The sequence below is a fragment of the Phaseolus vulgaris genome, chromosome 11, assembly GCF_000499845.2.
Source record: "Phaseolus vulgaris cultivar G19833 chromosome 11, P. vulgaris v2.0, whole genome shotgun sequence".
Classification (NCBI taxonomy): domain Eukaryota; kingdom Viridiplantae; phylum Streptophyta; class Magnoliopsida; order Fabales; family Fabaceae; genus Phaseolus; species Phaseolus vulgaris.
The window spans coordinates 4,132,126-4,152,507 of record NC_023749.2 but is presented as its reverse complement, the minus strand read 5'-3'; the positions used below and the strand labels follow the sequence as shown (position 1 = coordinate 4,152,507).

Below are 20,382 nucleotides of genomic sequence, written 5' to 3'. Positions count from 1 at the left end.
AAAAAATCATGAACAATAGACACGAAAAAAAATTATATTTAATACACCCTTAAATTATGTGGAAAGGGTTAACAAGAGATAAAAGCAGTTTATGAAAATATTGTTGTTATTAACCTTAAAATTCAAGGTTGGGTTGAATGAACTTCTCGACAATACTTGTAAAGATAAGAAAAAATGAGATCAAATGAATCAAATTTCTTTCGAATATAAATTAATTTAATTATCAATAAATTAAATGAAAAAAAAAAACTCAATGTGAAAATGCACAAGTTGGTTTTAAATTATAAAAAAAAATGCTTTATTTACCTATTTGTTTTTTCTCACACTTTATTGTATTAGAGTTAATTAAAAACAAGAAGTTTATAATTAGAGGCATTTCATTTGACACACTTTTTAATATGGCTAAACATTAATTAGGATCAATAGCCAAATTCAACACACTGATTTGCATTTCAAGACAAAAAATCTTTGGAGAAAAGTTCTTCGTTTATTTATTATTATTATCCTGATTCATGTGGATCAATTATGTACCATGTGGATCAATTATGTACCAACTCTTTCAATAATTTTCTGCCATTTAGCATTAAATTAACATGTGAATATTCCATACATTGGCTATAAATAGGAAGTGCATATCTTCCTACAATCATAAAAAACAAACTAAGGTTTCTATATTATTACTTTGTTCACAATGAGGCCTTCTCTTGCTTTGCTTTCTCTTCTATTTGCTCTCTTGGTATGTTCATCTTTCATTCTTTTACACTTTTATATTTATTGTCTTAGCAATATTTTATTTTTGCCTATTGGGACTAAATGATTTAGTGTGTAATCAACAAGAAATCATTAGTTCGTCAATTTTTTTTTGTATAATTCTGACCATTTTTGGCTTAATTAAATATGATTAATTATTTTTTAAAATATATATTACTTAGAGATTTATCAGAATCATATAATAAATAACTATTCAAAACCATATAGTAAAATTTTGTTAACTATAGTAAATATTCAAATAATTTGGAGTGAATGAATTAAAACGAGCGTTATAAAATACGAGGAAATATTATCATCACGACATGCCAAAATGATTTATTTTACTATGTTAAACTATTCAACTTCACGTAGTCCAAGGTTCTTTTTAATATTTTCTTCCCTACCTTTAAATAATGAGAAAACTTAGATTTATATTGTATATTTGTAGAATAATAAATATCTATTACATTTTATTTTTGTTTATGTTCGAATGTTAACTGTCTATTATTTTTGCGTTGATGTTTTTAGAAGTTTTTTTCCCGTGTTTATAAAGTAAGTATAGGTTTAATTGTGTTCTTATTTATAGAAATTTAATTCATACTTACTAAAGTCATCAGTTAATTATATTAAAATTTATTACTCTCTTAATATTATTTGTAAAACGTTTCCTTACAAAAAAAAACTACAGAAGATAATAGTGTAATTATAAGTTAAACATCAATTAAAATTAAGTATTTCATGAAAATTGTTATTAAATAAAATGCATTTTAAAGGTTGTTTGCATTTGATAGAAAGAAAAAACGTGTATTTTTTTATTGTTTATAAATGAAAAAAGAGAAAAGTATAAGAAAACGGTGTAAATCATGATTATTTGTAGAAAGTGTTAAAAAATAATCTTGAGTTAGGGATTTAGACAAACTTGACGGACTTTTATTTATTTTTTTCTAATGGATTCTTTGTGTGGAGAAGTTAACTGCCATTACAGAAGCAAGGAAAGATCCTGGGGAGTACTGGAAAGAGATAATGAAAGACCAGCAAATGCCAGAAGGACTCCAAGGCCTTCTTCCATCTCAATCTGAAAATAATGCCAAGACTCAAGAGCATCTTGTTAAAGATTCCAAGCATGAATGTGAAGAGACTGAAGAGAAAAAAGTGTTCACTGAAGATTTGGATACTAAGATGGGTAAACCACATTTTAAAAATGATTTCAAGAATGATAAGTTTGAACCTAGACCAAGTGCTACTAAATATGATGATTCTAAAGTTAGATTAAATGTTGATTTAGATCCAAGACCAAGTGTTACAAATTATGGTGACTCTAAATTTAGGTCAAATGCTATCAAGAATGATGATTTTGAACCTAGACCGAGTGCTACTAAGTATGGTGATTTTGAACTCAAGTTAAGTATTAACAAGATGGATGATATTGAACCCATACCAAGTGTTACGAAGTATGATGATTTTGAACCTAGGCCAAGTGCTACAAAGTATGGTGATTCTGAATTCGGGCTAAATGCTATCAAGAATGATGATTTTGAACCTAGACCGAGTGCAACTAAGTATGGTGATTTTGAACTCGGGTTAAGTGCCAACAAGAACGGTGATTTTGAACCCAGGCCAAGTGCTACAAAGTATGGTGATTCTGAATTCAGGCTAAGTGCTATCAAGAATGATGATTTTGAACCTAGACCGAGTGCAACTAAGTATGGTGATTTTGAACTCAGGTTAAGTGCCAACAAGAACGGTGATTTTGAACCCAGGCCAAGTGCTACAAAGTATGGTGATTCTGGATTCAGGTTAAGTGCTATCAAGAATGATGATTTTGAACCTAGACCAAGTGCTACTAAGTATGGTGATTTTGAACTCAGGTTAAATGCTAATAAGAAGGATGATATTGAACCCAGACCAAGTATTACGAAGTACGATGATTTTGAACCCAGACCAAGTATTACGAAGTACGATGATTTTGAACCCAGGCCAAGTATTACGAAGTATGATGATTTTAAACCCAGACCAAGTATTACGAAGTACGATGATTTTGAACCCAGGCCAAGTGCTACAAAGTATGATAATTAGCTCCAAAAAGAACAAAGTGTCTGAAGAAAATCATGATCTTATCTTTGTATCATCTGAATAATTGTTGTGTAAGATATTATAATTTCTAAATAACTTCAGAACTTTATAAAACAGACTTGTATGAATTTTAATGTATGTTTTACAAGTTTCCAAAGAATTTGTTGTCGTGAGAGTGAAAGAGTTTTTAGTGAGAGTGAAAGAGTTTTTAAACTTCTTAATGATAATTCAAACACTTATAATAAATAAATAAATAGCAAATAATAAATATGACTATACATGTTTTATTTTTAACCATGAGAATTTTGGAAGAATATCCATTTTATTAATTATTTTCGGTATTTAATTTAAATAAATTGGTAATTTATTAATGTTATCTAATCGTGAATTACAAGGTAAGTTTATTTGTATAGCCATTTTAAAAATTATATTCAGCATACTTTTTATTTGATTGATAGTATAAAAATCTTTATATTGATAATACACTAATCTATTATAAAGTAAGTGTAGCTATCTGACTTTAAAATAACTTATATGTATATGATAAGACATGCTCACCATAACTCAATGATGATATTTTATATAGGTACTTAATAATTAACTGTAATTTATACTTATTTTTTTTTTATCTTGTCTTTATTTAAGGGTTTAAAACTCATTGATTTCACATAAATAGTCACTCAATTTTTTCATTTAGTATTATATTTGTATTTCATAAATCTCTCTTTCTTATTTACTAGAGTGTCGAAAAAAAATTGTAGGTGAATTTTCCTTCAATCTGCATTAACAACTCAATGACTAATCTTCGAAAGCTTCTTAAAAATATCATGTTTTCCACCTTAAAAGAATCACACCCTTTTTTGATAAAAACATCTTCGTTAAATAATAAAATTTGAATTCATGGATATTATATTTTTTAATTAATAATTTGTCATAATTTAAATAGATAAAAAAATTGATTAGAAGAGGGAATAAATAGTAAAAGTAAATATGAGATCAAATAAGAATAAGGTTGTAAAAAAATGGTTTCCGAGTTGCTTCTTAAAGTTCAAAGATATTTTAAATTTCTAATGAAAAAAATAATTATTGTGTCTACCTGTATTCTATATATATTGAGATACGTACAATTATATAAAATGCAATTAAATTGATGAAATCTAATCAAATCAAATATAATCTAATTAAATAAAATATAATAATATAATTTAGATATTTATTTAGTAATAATGGATTGAATGATAAATATTTAATAATTAATTATATCTTATTAATTATTTTAAATTTCTTTTTGAATATTTTAGTCAAAGTCTAAATAGACAAATACATATCAATCACACAAAAAGTAGTTACTCAATTTTCATACTTATTTATATACTTATAATTTTCTATGTTTTTACTTATTTGAGAGCGTCAAAGGATCTTCTATAGATAGATTTCCTCTCATCGTCTTTAGCAAACTCATTGTCATAACTTGACTTGCAAGGCAAACCACTTCCTTCCATCTCGAGATACCAACACTCTTTTTTGGTAAGAATATTTCCGCCTATTGTGGGGGTTCAGGTAAAATGTTTCCGGACCACAAGTCTTATGGTACTCACTAGAAGCATAATTGTGGCTTCATATGGCCTCTCAATTGTCGATTCTTATTTTATTTTATTTTAGTTGAGTTCTTGTGTTGTTACTCTAGTACCCAAGAGTGATATTAGAGTTTAGTTCCTGGTTATATTCTGCTTATTGTTACTAGAATAATGTTGTAGGAAAACATGAGTATGCTTTGTGATTGCAACTAGTTTGATCTATCACATAAGAAAAAAAATTATTCTTGTTACTAGATATAAAGTGTGGTACTGTAAAAGTGACTCTCTAAAAAATTATCACAAGTAAAGACTTGGTATTTAAGCGTGTCACTGATAGCTCACCTGTCTTTCCAAGGAACTTACCTGGTGTACTAGTTGTTGATCTACAATAGTTATTTCAGTAGACGACATTATTCATAGCGAGAGATGCATACATCAATTTTAAATCCATAACATCAAGATATGATATGCATAAGTTCAATGAGACTAAATGACAAACTCTGGTTAAAGACTTGGAATGTGTCCCACTTGAAAAGATATTACGACTTAAGTATTGATAATGATGACGTACTTTTTTTTCCCTTAGCACAAGATTTATCCCAAAGGTAGGTTTTTTCGAGCAAAGTTTTAATAAGTCACATTCTTAAAATAAATTTTCTTTTGGTGTGTATTTCAAAGAGTGCATCCATAGTTGAGATCAAACAATCATCAAAATTATTATTTCAAGAACAAACAGTCAAAGAACACTCTCCAATATCAAACCATCAATAGATCAACAATAATTATCCAAAATCAAATATTCATTGAAATAATTATTATAAAATCAGATAATCAAAGAAAACTTTCTTAGATCAAATGATAACCAGATCAATAATGTCTATTGGGATCATTCAAATTATTATTATAAGACCAAACGTTCAAATTGAGAACATTCTCCAAGTTGAACTATCATTGATTTTATCCCTTTGTTATCTTTTTTGTTATGAACATATTTAACGAGAAAAGGGATAAAAAATTTCAGTTCTGGTTATTTGGACCCCCATTAAACGCTATCTTGAGTATTTGATCGCATACTATTTTTTTTTTCAGAGGTAAAAGAAAACATTCACAACTCTCACGTATATCATTCCTTATATTTTTATTTTTATTCAAATTTCTGACTTTCCTTTTTTGTCCTTCCATTTTTATACAATAATCATCACAGTTTAACACTCCTAAATCAATAATTTCTCATGACTAAAATAGCCACCGTAGTGGAATTACTTCCCACCATAACATAGTCACCAACAAATTCAACCACTTCACTACTTAATAAATTTAGTTAATTTTAAGCAAGTGTTTTTAAAACAAACCTATAAAAAAAACTAGAATCTACTTAATTTAATTAAAAAAAAAAATCTAGAAACATAAGTTCAATCAAAATTACTTCATAATTCTTTAATTTAAACTCAATAAAATTATTAAATTAAAAAAATATATACTTACCTATAAAAATAATTACAATAAAAAAGTCGTATAAAACTCTTTTCCAATATTTTGTTCTAGTTTAAGATTGTATGTCTCGTACCCTTTTTAAAATTTTCTTATAAATTTTGTTTCAATGGTAAAATCTTATTAGACTCGCACTTTTATAATAATTTCTTTGCACTTCAGTTTTACCATTTAAAAAAAAATATTGTAATTAAATATATTTTTAATCTTAAAATTTATTGTCATATATATAATACCCTTGTCATAAATTTAAGATTTTTTTTACATTACATTACCATATTTCAATAATTTTTTTATAAAATTGAAGTCTATAAAGTGATATGTAAAATATTATCTTGAAAATGTTTTAAGAGTCATCTTAATCCTTCTCTTCTTATAGAGTATTATAAATAGTTAACTTCTTTTTCTCCTCCTCTTGGTTTCCCGGCTTCTCATTGATAATTTAGGATTTCGGTTACTGAATCAGCTAACTTAGATTCTGTTACGTGAATTTGGGCTTGTTCTCGACTAATAGATGTAGACTATCACTCAGCTACTGAATCTGGGTCAGCTCTCGACTTCTAGATTCAGAATCACTCTCAGGTGTGTATACTTGATAAAGTCAGAATCAGTTTGTTTGATTATCAGACAAAACCGTTAAAACAAATAACATATTTATAATGATTGTTGTTGGATTTTAACTTAATTGAGATTTTACTTTTTATACTTACAGTTACTAAATATATTGTTAGTATTTTAGACTTATTTATTAAACTTTAATAAAAAAAATATTTTATTCTATTATTTATTTATATTATTTTACCTTCTACCTCATATATATATATATATATATATATATATATATATATATACGTGTTGCTCGTGTATTTTATTAATTATAATTTGGAAAAAGGTAGCAGACGGAATGTTCTCGTGGCACTGTCTCAACCGAACAAAGTCGGTTGATTGATCCTTTGCATGCAGATTGCAGACGTGGCTTTGGCTTCACGCTTGCTTCTCTTTTCTGAGTAAAACAGCAATGAAACAACATAAATTTAATAGATCCAGATTTTTAAAATCAATCAAAAAAAGTATTAGCACGTGATTTTGATCGTTAATTACACTATCAAAAAGTGTTATATACTAATTAGTAACAGGAAAACGTCCTAAAATGTCACTAAAAAAAATCACAAATTATATACAAATTATTACATGAGGATTAAGTTTCTTCAGTGAAAAAAAAATCTTTAACTATTACACATATAAATTCTTTTGTATTATTATGATTTTTATTATATTTATTATTATTATTATTATTAATATTAATAAGGACACATCTTTATTTTTTTTTTAACTTTAATAATATATTTTTGAGTATATCAATTTTTTCTTTATATTCAAGTGATGGTTACTTATAATGATGGATAGTAAATATTGGTGATTAAGATAAGTTTTATGTTGTTTTTATTGTAGTAATTATGTTTTCATTCGTTTATTTTTTTTAATTTTTTAAAAGTCACAAAATTTAAAAAAAAGTTAACGAGGTGCAAAAATAAGTATAAAACTAAAAAAAAATATTCACACTAAGAAATTTGGAAAACTACAAATCTTTTCACTGATTCCCACATACACTCAAATAATGGAGGATTGAAGAAAAGTAGAAGTGTTGTGGATTTAGAATATAAGAATGCACTTCATTTAAAGTTATTTAAAAATATAAAAAAATTGAAAATGACTTTTCACATGTAATATAGTACAGGGAGGAGAAAGGGAAGGCAGTTCTTTGCTTTTAAATTCGGAATAGACACAACATTAATATAAAGATTGTGTTGATTTATCATTAGTCATCATGCTTCATTGATTTTTTTTAGATATTTCATTTTTTTTAAATTACTTTCCTTTAATTTTCAATTTTTTGATGAGTGGATGTATATGAACAGTCAATTTTGTCCACCATTTGTATTTTTATTGCGAATAATGAAATTTTATTCTGGACTGTTTCAGCCCATCAAACAATTCAAAGATTCAAAGAAAATAATAAAAGTTTAAATACATTAAAATTCATATAAAGTCCAAATAAAATGAGTGGTAAAGTTTTAAGGAAAAACATTTTTTTTTCAAATCAGAAAATAAATATTGAATGGTTGAAAGATGTTTGGTCAATTGCAAAGGTTAAACAACTTACTTAATAACAAACACAATACCACTAAGAAGTCATAATATTAATAGTCGTTTTGGTGTTTAAATATACCAATCTTATCACACATTCTTAATTTTCTAATGAACTTTTTCTTCATGTTCCTAAATGGTAATAACCAAAAACTAACATTATTTTTGTTATTATTATTTACTTAAGTTGCGCGCATCAAACTTTGTGGAGATAAATTAAATTAATTATCTTCATTTTATTTGAGTGTATTTATGCTTTGAGAGATCACCTGTAGAAATATTATCAAATACACAATTTCAATATTTAGTATATAAGTTTGGATCAATCAAATTTTTTTATTCAACTTGAGAAAGTTTTTAAAGAACAATTATTGAATAATTAAAAAATATAAAAAAATCATTTGAAATTGTATTGAGCAATATAAACGATAAATATGTTATATCTATATACATTCAAAATATTGTAACAATTGTAGTTTCTTTATGTATATAAGTTATATATTCATTAAAAAAAACACGGTTCTTAATGATATTTTTTTTTAAGAAAAAGAAAATTATCCCAATATATTTAGTCATGTGCACTCGCCATTCTGTCATTCAAGTAAATAATTTTAAGAAAATATAAACATTGAATTATTTGGTATCACTATATCATTTTAGTTGTTTCATCATAAGAATGTGGGAATGAAAGGTAGTTGGGAGAAGGAGGTTTTTGTTTGTGAAAAAACTTTGAAGAACGGTCTTGACCAGGTTTGTCAAGAGCGTTGTCCTGCTTTGGGAGAGGAAGATAGGTGGATTTGGAAGGATGGGGAACTCCCAGAGTATATGGTTAATTCAGATTGTAATTGTTTAAGGAGGCGTGCTGAAAAAGAGAATATATCATTGTATAAATTTTTGGAGGTGTAAAGGGTGTTTGTCTCTGTTTGGAGGGCGTTGGAAAATAAGATTGTCACTAAGGTCAATTTAGAAAAGCGGGGGATCATGGTTGATAGTCTATTGTGTTGTTTTTGTGGGTTGGAGGAGGAGTCTTATCGTTACTTTTTTTTAGTGCAAAGTAGTTTGGAATTTTTGGAGTCAGTGTTTTGCTTGGCTTGGAATGTCGTTTGTGTCTCATAACGATCCAATTCTAAACTTTCATCATTTAGGGTGTGTAACGCTTCAACAATGGTGAATGAAGTTTGGGGAACAATATGGATTGCAGTAATTAGCGAGATTTGGAAGCATATGAACAAAGTTATTTTCAAAGGGATGTGGTTGATATTGTGGAAATGTTTGCTATGATTCAATTAAAGGTATGGTCTTGGCTAACGTCCAAGTTGAAATCTGCTATCTTCTCTTATTCTGACTAGTGTTTTGACCTTTTAGCTTGCATGAGGATGGTCTGATATTGTAGTCTTGTTGGTTTTTGGTGGGAGGCTATGAGGTTCAGTAGGGGTTCGTTCTGTTGTTTGTTGGAGCTTTTTTAGGGGTACATGTCTTTTATTGGGAGGTTAAGGTTTTTCTTTCTGTATAAGGGTTGAAACACCTCTGAAGTGATTCACATTTATTTTATTTTTTTTATTGTTGATAAAAAAAATCATAAGAATATGTTAATAGAAAAGTGGACTAATAATATATTTATAATTATTATTAAATATTTATTTTTCTCGCAAAATTTGTTTAGTTCCTAATCCAAACTTTAGATCTTCTATATATTTATTATAAAGAAATTATTAGAACAAATATCTAATAAATTATTAGAATGAGTCAGTGTTAGTTTTCTTTTATATATGATAAACGGATTTTCAGTTTAAACTATAATTTTAAAATATTTCATTCTAATTATTATTAGGTAACGTGCATGCTATAATATTATAATATAATTCATATTAAAAATTTGTTAAAAATTGGTAATAACATATTCTCATAATTTTCTTAAAAAATCCATAAAGTCTAAAGATCGAATTAAAAATAAAAACTAATTTTGCATTATATTACAAGATAAAAAGACATTTAACTCTTTAAATTAAAGTACTTGGAAATCTAATAAGCACAGTGAAAGTATAACAAAGTAAAATCTCATGTTTATCATAACTCAATAAACATGATTAAACTTTGAATAGCTAAAACTATATAGATGCTGAAGAACTAAATCTATAAGTAAACTTTCAATAATTTTGTGATGTGAGTGTTTTTAGGAAGAAGAAAAAACGTTGGAAACGAAGGAAGAAGTTGGAAAAAAACAGAAGTGGTGGTAATAATTTGACCCATTATCATTGTTGGTTGAGGGAACAATTCATTTTGAAGGAGACTTAGGATTTGACAACAAACTAACATGTAGTCCACTGTTTGGTTTCAGTTGCAAAACATGGCAACTGTCACTGATATTAAATAAAGAATCTTTGACTCAACTTGGTTTTTGGGAACTTTAATTCAGACTCTATCTGTTTAATTTCAACTACATCACACACACACACGTGAAATCCTCATCACCATTATTATTACACAGCAAAGGAATGTGTAATATTGTCAAACACTATTTTGCTACACAACACATGATTTATCCATTATTTCATCTCATTACTTTTGTTCATTATGTCATTTCATTGTATCCTTTTTATATCTCTCTCTGAATTCATTCTATCAAATAAGTTTTTTCTTCAACAATCAAATAAGTTTCTCAAATTCTAAATGCATTGGTTTAGTTTTTTATGCTATAAAAAATAAAGTTTGTCACTGATTTATTTTAATGATTGTCAATACTTTAATCTAAAAAATTACACTTTTTGAAAAATATAACTTTATTTCAACTGTTTTCACTTCATTGAATGTTGTTTTTCCTAAAATATTATCACTTTAATTAATATTTTACATTTTGTTAATCAATCTTATTGTGTACTTCTTTTATTCGCGATAAGGGTGTTTTAGAAGATGTTAGAAAATTTTAATGTATTTAACTATTTTGTTTAACTTAATGATATTTGTTAATTTAATTAATTGGTAATTAAAATTTTAGTAGCTAATTAAAATATCAATTTAAAAATTAATAATATAATATTTTCCTATCTTATTTTGAAAATATTTGTGAGGTTTTTGTGCAATCACTTCTTCAAAATCACGACTTTCATTCTTCACCTCTCACTGTGAGCTGGAATTAGACTTGTCGTGAGACAAGTTAGTTTTACTCACTGATGACAAAGTGTTGTAATAGTCATTCAATCTAGTACAAGAAGAACCGTTGATTCACATAATTAGTCATCGCACTTGATTGAAAAACCAGTGAAATAAATATTAATATTTTTTTTAATTTATAAAATAGTAGATAATTTAATTAATATAATGATTAATTATTTTTTTATCTACCATTAATATCAGTTTAATATAATTTAATATTTTCTTTTGTATAGTGATACATGATACTTATAATATAATCACATCATTAAAAGTAATTAACTTAATTGTTTTTGTCTTAAATATTATCAAATTAATTTTCGTTATTAATAATCTAAAAAATTACTATCCATTCGTACAAAATACGAATATTCATAAATAGAAACAAATACAACGTTACATAAATTTTTAAAAAACTTTATAAAAATGACCCATAATTTCTTATAAAATATGTCTTGCGATAAGAACAGGAAAGGTATGCTTTTAAGATTTTTTTTTATAGCTCACAAATTGAAATGACTGAGAATTCCTATAATTTTATAAACTAGTTTGATGGATTAGTTTATTTGGTATTGTTTCATTTTTGTAAGGTGCATATTCTGAGTATGTATACTAACTTGTAAATGTGTAACACTTCTATTTCTTAAGAGTAGTATAAAAACATTTTGGTGATTTTTTTATTGCAGAAGTTAATGATTTATATATAATAATTTTGTATAAAAAGTTTTATATACTTGTATACGTCAGAAAATAAAATAATCATGAAATAAAAAATATAATATTTACATTTCCAAAACAAAAGAAAACATAATTTACTCTTCAAAATTTTTAGACCTAAGTTAGTTTTATACTTAAAAAGTTGTCATGATGGAAATATAAATTATGTATAAATATATAAATTATGTATAAATATATAAATTATACTTAAATTATTTATTTGAAGAACAACGGAGATAAAGAAGAGAAAAAGAAGCTTGGGGTACCTCTTTTTTCTGATATATATATTTATTTAGGTTATTTTCTCTGTTTAAGATCTGTGTATATCAAAATCACACTTTTCTAATTTATAAAAAAAAAATTGCATAGTTATTGTTTGAAACATAAAAATATCATAATTAAATTTAAAAAAGGTCCAAAGACAAGAAATGGAAAATATTAAATCAAAAGTAGTTAAAAAAATATGGGAGTAAGATAAAAGATATTTGTTTTTTTTATTATTTATGATTGAGAGGAAAGAGAAAAGTGGATATTTTTTTATATTAAAAGTGGTTCTTGAAATCTACCCGTGCCACTTGTCTTTAGGCATGAATTTATGGTTTATTTTTTCAAACAGTCAATTATTTTCAACAACACATATTTTATATAAAGAAAAAGGTTATGTAGTAAAATTAAATTTTGATTAATACAAAAAGATTGAGTTGTTAAAAGAATTATGTTAGGAAATAATAATTATTGAGTGTAAAATTAGAAAGGGACACGTACGCAGGGAGTGGAGTGTGTGGGGGTGGGGAAAGTAAAAGGCGTAGGTGGAAATAAGAAAAGAGGGAAATGAAATGAGATAACGACGACGTATTATATGTGTTGGAAGGGAAGGGAAGGGCAGCACCACCACTGTTTCACATTCACTCACCCAATTTTATTTCTCCTCTAACCCCTTTCCTTCTCCTTCTCTTCTCCATGGAGGAGAAACGCCGCGACGCTGCTCCCTCCGCCGCAGATTCCCCGGCATCGGAGCCCGCATCGTCTCGCCGCCGCGCCGGAGGTAACAAGCGCAAGTCCGCCGCTCTCAACGCCTCCGGTTCATCCTCCGCCCCCTCCAAACGCGCCGCTCGGGACAAGGCCTCGCCGCTCCATCCTCCTCCCCTCCACAATGGCCCCCTCACCCGGGCCCGCCAAACCCCCAACTCCGTCGCCGCCTCCTCTTCCGCTGGCGCTTCCACTCCCGCCGCCGTCAAACACTCCGAACGTACACACCTCTCCGCCGCCGACTCCGCCGCGCTCGCCGAGCAGCTCAGGAAGGAGAGCGAGTGGGAGACTCTGGAGGCCGCGATTGAAGCGGAATTCGAAGCCATCAGATCTCGCGGTGCCAATGCGCATGTGGTTCCCACTCATTGCGGTGAGACTTTGCGCCCTTTCTCGAACCCTAATTTGGTTATGCTTACCTTTAGGGCTTCAATTGTAGCAAATAGTATGGAACAGGCCATGTGTTCGATTTTATGCCATTGTTGTTCACTTGATGTTCGCGACGAACGAGTGATTCGGATGAACTGGTGCATGATAGATTCTCTTTAAGTTATGTTCTTACCATTTGCAGTCTGCTTATCTCCCTAATTCGCAATTTAAATTACGTTTCCCTAAGTAGGTGTAGTTGTTCGAGAACTGAGGTGCTTTTCTAAATTACATCAGAGGAGGTTTGATGTGGAAAATTGTGTGTAATAGTTCTATATTCTGAAATTTGACCAGACCAACCTAACCTTATGGCCTAGTAAAATAAGTGATGACCGGAGGCGCGTCCGAGGCTCTGGACTAGTGGGGGCAAACAATATAACACTCCTATTTTAACATGAGTCTGTTACTTGATAATGGAATCAATATATAAATTTTTCGGGAGCAAAAATTAAAATTTTCATATATTTTACTGTAATTTTACAAAATTAAGGGGGTGTCCACCCTCAAACGTTCTAGGTCCGCCACTGCTGACGATGACAGTGACTTTTAACAAAATAGCCGTTGACTGTAGACTTTTGTAGTAGGTAGCAAGGAAAGGTCAGGAAGAACTGTATGGAAGCTGATTGAGTGTTTCTGTTTTGTTTGTTGGAACTTTCTTAACCCTAAACAAGAAGAAAACTGCACTGCAACACATCATCCTTGCTGCTGGGTCCAAGAGTATGTTGCATAATTAAAGAACGGTGTAGTATGAGTATTATTTCCTATCATGTAGTTGTCCAACAAGATACTGGTGGTACTTTTATGCAAATCTTTGGTGCCCCGAGTGTTCAAATCGTTGATTTACTATTTCAATATTTAATTGCAATAAGCGATTTTAGGTTTTGATCCAAAGCTAAAAGACGTTATTCTTAAATTAGTCATTTACCATTGGAATTTAATTTCAGGTTGGTTTTCATGGTTGTATATTCATGAAATTGAGAAGCAAATGTTGCCTTCTTTCTTTAATGGCAAAATTGAAAATCGGACGCCTGATGTATACATGGAGATACGAAATTGGATAATGAAGAAGTTTCATTCAAATCCCAATGTGCAAATTGAATTGAAAGATATGTCACAGCTTAATGTTGGAGACATGGAAGCTAGGCAAGAAGTAATGGAGTTTTTGGACTACTGGGGTTTAATTAACTTCCACCCATTCCCTTCAATGGATTCTGCTGTGGTAACTGCCATGGAGGATGACGGAGATGCAGAAAAGAGTTCTTTGCTTGAAAAATTGTATCACTTTGAAACTCTCCAATTATGTCGACCTGTTCAAAGGTCTAGCCAAATGACTCCAGCTACAGCCTCTGGCTTGTTTCCAGAGTCTACTATTGCTGAAGAGTTGGTGAAACAAGAGGGGCCAGCTGTTGAGATGCTTGAGTACCATTGCAACTCATGTTCTGCTGATTGTTCTCGCAAACGTTACCATTGCCAGAAGCAGGTTGGTATCTATTATTGAAATTGAATTGCTTCTTATAGTGATACACCGAAGATATGATTTAACTTTAAATATATTTATTTATCATTCCTTGTATATCACTCAAATGCAATCTTGTCCCAAACTTGGTGTTCTTATAAAAGTGGTAGCATTAGTTCCATTGGTTGGTATGTTTGTACTATATCACACTTTTAATGAGTTAATATATTAGCACATTTTTATGATATATACAATAAATGTTTTCCGTTACTACCTTTGTAGCGTGATGGTATGGAATCAGTTTACATTCTAATCTGAGTTGTGTTATAGATTTTTTAACTTTGTTAAATGCCACCGTAAAAGGAAAATTTCTGGAATAGTGTAACAGCTACAGTCAGTTTTGAAACCTTTTCAATTGCCAGTGAACTTACAAAAAAATCAACCATCAAGAGAGGCCAAGTGTTGACTCAAAAGGTCATTGTTTGTATTGATTGATTTTGTGGGTGTAGTGGTTTCTGTAACTTAGTTAGCAGCAGTCTGGTTAGCTATTTCACTCTCTGTTGAATTATCACTAATACATTGTTGGAATGTGGTTATTCATGATTTTTTTACTTTGCTCCTCCATTTCATCTTGTATATTTTATCTATTCTGTGATGTGTCTGACAGGCAGATTTTGATCTGTGTTCCGACTGCTTTAGTAATAGAAGATTTGGCTCTGGCATGTCTTCATTGGATTTTATACTCATGGAACCAGCTGAAGTTGCAGGGGTTAATGGTGGAAAGTGGACTGATCAAGAGACCCTTCTGCTCCTTGAAGCCTTAGAACTTTATAAAGAAAATTGGAATGAAATTGCAGAACATGTTGGAACAAAAACAAAAGCTCAGTGCATATCGTACTTTGTTCAAATGCCAATTGAGGATACCTTTGCTGAATTTGAGGATAATGTTGATGCTGGTTGCAAAGAACCAACAGATCCAGTTGCAACAAACAATGACTCATCTGTGGGCAAGGATGCTTCAGAGTGTATTGAGAATGATACTAGCGATCAGGATAAAACTTCCAAGGCTGAGGATGTTGAAGTGAAGGCGAGTCAGGAGGACAATCTAAAGTTACAAGAAGGTAGTGATGAGAAAGCTAGTGAGGGAACTTCTAAATCTGAAGATGCTGTTAAGGGGAAGTCTGATCAGGAAGCAGGCAATGAATGTGCTATAAATGCTCTTAAGGAAGCATTTGCTGCTGTTGGTTATTCTCCTGGACCTGAAGGACCTTCTTCATTTGCTGAAGTGGGTAATCCAGTCATGGCACTGGTAAGTTGAATACTTCGATGCATGAACAGTAACATTAATTCTGTGTATTTTTGGGTGTGACTATAAGTATCTGGTTTGAATTATTTAATTCAAATCTCCTATCTTTAGGACAATAATTTTGAATTACTTATATTTTGCTGTAAGTTTGTAACTGCTGTTTGTGCACTGTGTCATGTCTTGTTTGCGTGCAGACCACAAAAGCCTTTCAAAACTGCTAGTGTTTGTTACACTATTAAATAATACTTATTATTACATTAAATACAACCTTTCTCTTTCCTTGTGTCATTTCCTGTTATTTCCCATGTAGTCTTGCTAAGTAGGATTATGTTGCTTTCTTCTACAGGCAACTTTCCTTGCACACTTGGTGGGTACTGATGTGGCTGTTGCTTCAGCTCATAGCTCCATAAAATCCATGTCAAGAAATTCTCCTGGCACTGACCTTGCTGCAAGGTGTTGCTTTCTTCTCGAAGATCCACCGGATAATAAGAATGAACCAACTAGTTCTGAGAGGTATGTGGTAATTTTCATTTTGGTAGTTTGATATGAAGTCCAGTTCTTGTTGATTGGAACTTACAATGTTGTTACTGAATTTTGATCACAGGGATTCTAAAAGTGAGGGAGATCAGAACGAAGTAAATGTAAAGAAGGATAAACCAATGTTGGATGATAACGATTTACCAAATGATCACAATAATATGAAAATTGGAAGTAACACTTTACAAGACAAGGGACAGCCGGCTTCCACAGAAGATGCATCCTCAGAAAAGGCAATTTCTTCAAAGGAGCAACCAATGGTTAATCATGAGAGTGGGCTTGACAATTGCAATGTAATCAATGCAAAGCTATCCGACGATCAAGCACCAGACACTCTGCATAATTCAGGTGGTTCAACATCCAAGGATGAAACTAAATCTAATTCTGACCAGGTTCAGAAGGGAACCTTAATTGAAGAACCTACTTCTGCAAAGGGCATTTGCGTGTCTGATTCTCTTCCATCAGAGAAGAAAGAACTTCAGTCACTTAAAGACAATTTATCAGAAGAGCAGCCAAAGCTGATAGAGACATCAAAATGTGAGATAGTCTCTGACTCTACTCCCCCAACTAAGAACAAGTCTCAAAATCCACAATCTGCAAATCCAGTTTGTGAATCTGTAGAAACAAAAGATTCAGCCATGGATGTTGATGGAGTTTCTAATTCCTTGTCATCGGACAAGGTTGACTCTCAAGCACTAGTTACAACAAAATCATCCCAGTGTAATGGTACAGAAATAGATGTAGATATGATGTCACCATCAAATCCAGTTAGACCAAATTCTGGTGCTGAAAATGGTGCAAATACAGGTCTCTCTCTTTTCCTTCCTCTCAACCGCACACATGCAGAGAAAAAATAAGAGCCATATTTATTTAAAAAATATAATTAGAGGTCTAAATAATTTAGCAGTGTTTTTTAATATTTTGATTTTAATCCACAAAAAATGAATAAAATCAACATACAGGAACAGGTAAAGATCATGCAGATAATGGAGCAAAAGTGGAAGATAATGATACAAGGATTAAACAAGACAGCAATTTTGAAAAAATGAAACGAGCTGCAGTTTCTACACTTGCTGCAGCAGCAGTAAAAGCAAAAGTTCTAGCAAATCAGGAAGAAGACCAAATCCGACAGCTTACTTCCTTGTTGATAGAAAAACAGGTAATCTCATGGCCTGATAAAGATCTCGTTGCCTTGTATTAATGTTTTGTTTCTGACTTTCTTGACCAATTCTGTCTACTTACAGTTGCTCAAGTTGGAAACTAAGTTGGCTTTTTTCAATGATGTGGAGAACGTGGTGTTGAGGGCAAGGGAGCATGTAGAGCGATCAAGGCATAAGCTTTATCATGAGCGTGCTCTGATTATTGCATCGCGGCTTGGTATACCAGCTTCCTCATCTAGAGGTGTACCAGCAACTGTATCAACTAATAGAATTCCTACAAATATTGCAAACTCACTCCCAAGACCACAAATGATGATGAGTCCACAGAGGCCACTTATTTCTAGACCTGCAGGCACTGTAGCTACTACTCTGCAAAACCCATTAGCATCTTCGACTGCAGCAGGAAATTCAGTTCGGCCATCTAACCAGGAAAAACTTTCTTCTGTTGGGACAAAATAAAGGTTCAGTACATCTGCTAAAAAAGTTATTGTCTTCATACGTACTGATCTCTCGCCATCATTTTGACAATGTGAGTATGCATTCTCAATTTGTTGTGGATTTTCTTTTAGTTGAGGTCAACATAGTATCATCCTTATATCAACTCAGTTGAGTGTTACAGAGTAGTTCATAAATGATAATTTTAGTAAACAAAGTAAATAGAAAAAATTATGCAAAAAAGATAACAATTAGGAAATGAACTGAAAGAAACATATGGAGTTCAACTTGGGAATATTTAGCGCGCTCATGCGAAAGAAAACCTGAAATATTTGAGGAGAAAGCATGACAGTCCGTTTCCAAATTGAAGACATGAATCTGTATTTTGACCTTATTTTTTTATTGGATTTTGCTTTTTCCTATATTGGGAATTGTCATGTGTCCGTTTTTCTCTTTTGGGCTTCAACTCCCTGTTATATCCATTCAATAGAGTTGATCTAGTATGATTTGAATACTACTTTTTCTTATTTATGGAAATTGTACCTGTTTCATTATTATTTTTCCTCTTATAAAATTAACTTAAGTCTAATTTAACTTTACAAAACTGACTTTGGAAGATTAGGTTTTTCAACATTTTCGATTTCAACATTTTTCATTGCATTAGGGACGTTTTATATAACTACACAAGCTTGAGAGTGGACTCGACTCCTTTGTTCAAAACAATACCTTTTTTAGTTGCTTTTAGTGAGAAGCTAATCTTATTTAATAGATGCGTCGCCCATCTTAATGAGTTTAATTATTCATTTACCTTTAGTCTCCATATTTAAAAACAAATCGTATTAGTTCAGACTAATTAATCTCTTTTAGTTCATATATATAAATTTTAGTCTTCACTGTTTTGAACTCAAAAACTAGTAAGAATTAGAAGATGATTTTAAATATAGGGACTAAAATTGATTATTTTTAAGTATGAGAATTTAAGATAAAAGTTGTTCATCTATGAGAATCAATAGAGTAATGTAATACTTTTATATTGACAGAAGTTGTTTGGTTGCTCTTGTACAATGCCAAATACTTGGTCGGTATTGTGAAATATTTTGCTGTTCCAAATTGATTGATTGGTTTTAAATTAGTTCCTCCCTTTAATAAGAATACGACGTGGGTGGAACTGAAAAGGGTTGTACATGTAGAGTCTAGATCTCTTTTGGTACAAGCACCAAGTTGAAAATGAGTGTCACATGTAGAGATAAAAAAATGTTTAGTTCCAGTATAGTTGCTTGTTTGGTTCTATTATTACTAGTTCTGTTATAGACGCTTGTTGCATGCATTGTAATTAATAATCCATGCCACTTGATCCAGTCAGTTGTTTCAAAGGTCAAGTGCTGGTTAGGACTAACTCCAAATTGACGGACAATTGGAAATTCAGTGAGCAGAGTATTGCATTGGAAGTTCATCCTTACCCCCCGGAGATGAGAGGACGGAAGTTCACTGATATTTTGAAGTTGTAGAGCCATTTTTTTCAAATTTATTTTTGAAGTATTTAACTTAAACAAGTGGATAGTTGTGCAAAATTTGCGCGTTCAATTCTATAACTTCAATGCTATTCACTGCATTATTGGTTGAGAACATATTGAAATTTGGATGGCTTCATAAAGAATATATAGCAGTCTCGCAATTATCAATATGGCTACGCCTGTTTTTACCTCATTTATTTTTTTTCACTCACTCTTCCCTTTATTGTTGTGGAATCTCCGTTTTCGGCGGATTTAAAGAGGACTAGTTTGTTGGTGTCTTTCTTTCGGAGTTAAATCCGTATATCATTATTGATCTATAAAATAAATGGCATCTTTGGATGACTACTTTTAAAAATTAATTTATAGTTTTAAAATCTAGACTATAATTCGTTCCACATTTGTACTAATAATAAGTATAAATACTTATTGGACAATTTCAAGGATTTAAGTATATTGATTGTGTTAACTTAAGTTCTATTTCATTTACAACCGACATTAAAAGGAGTGAATAATTTTAAATAAAGTCAAACTATATACGAATTTAGAAAAAGCAGGTAGTTGTCATCGGTTGCCGGCTTAGACGTCGACGTTTATACCCTTCACCAAAAGTCATAAA

At 30.5% G+C, this 20,382-nt stretch overlaps 2 protein-coding genes across 3 annotated transcripts; both read left to right on the top strand.

Annotated features, from left to right (window-relative positions):
• The first annotated feature begins 629 nt into the window (after nt 1-629).
• On the top strand, nt 630-2,957 carry LOC137826963 (type I inositol polyphosphate 5-phosphatase 12-like). Its single transcript, XM_068633133.1, has 2 exons — nt 630-736; nt 1,720-2,957. Exons 1-2 carry the CDS (start codon nt 692-694, stop codon nt 2,824-2,826), a joined length of 1,152 nt encoding a protein of 383 aa, XP_068489234.1. The 5' UTR covers nt 630-691; the 3' UTR covers nt 2,827-2,957.
• Nucleotides 2,958-12,755: 9,798 nt separating this feature from the next.
• On the top strand, nt 12,756-19,936 carry LOC137824965 (SWI/SNF complex subunit SWI3D). 2 transcript variants are annotated; one of them, XM_068630646.1, is made up of 8 exons: nt 12,756-13,305; nt 14,303-14,838; nt 15,482-16,123; nt 16,467-16,633; nt 16,725-17,464; nt 17,620-17,816; nt 17,902-18,346; nt 19,616-19,936. In XM_068630646.1, the coding sequence occupies exons 1-7, from the start codon at nt 12,867-12,869 to the stop codon at nt 18,274-18,276; spliced, it is 3,096 nt and encodes a 1,031-aa protein (XP_068486747.1). In that variant the 5' UTR covers nt 12,756-12,866; the 3' UTR covers nt 18,277-18,346; nt 19,616-19,936. The 2 variants fall into 2 exon arrangements, with proteins under 2 accessions (XP_068486747.1, XP_068486739.1); XM_068630638.1 differs by having other exon boundaries at nt 19,612-19,936.
• Nucleotides 19,937-20,382: the final 446 nt, after the last annotated feature.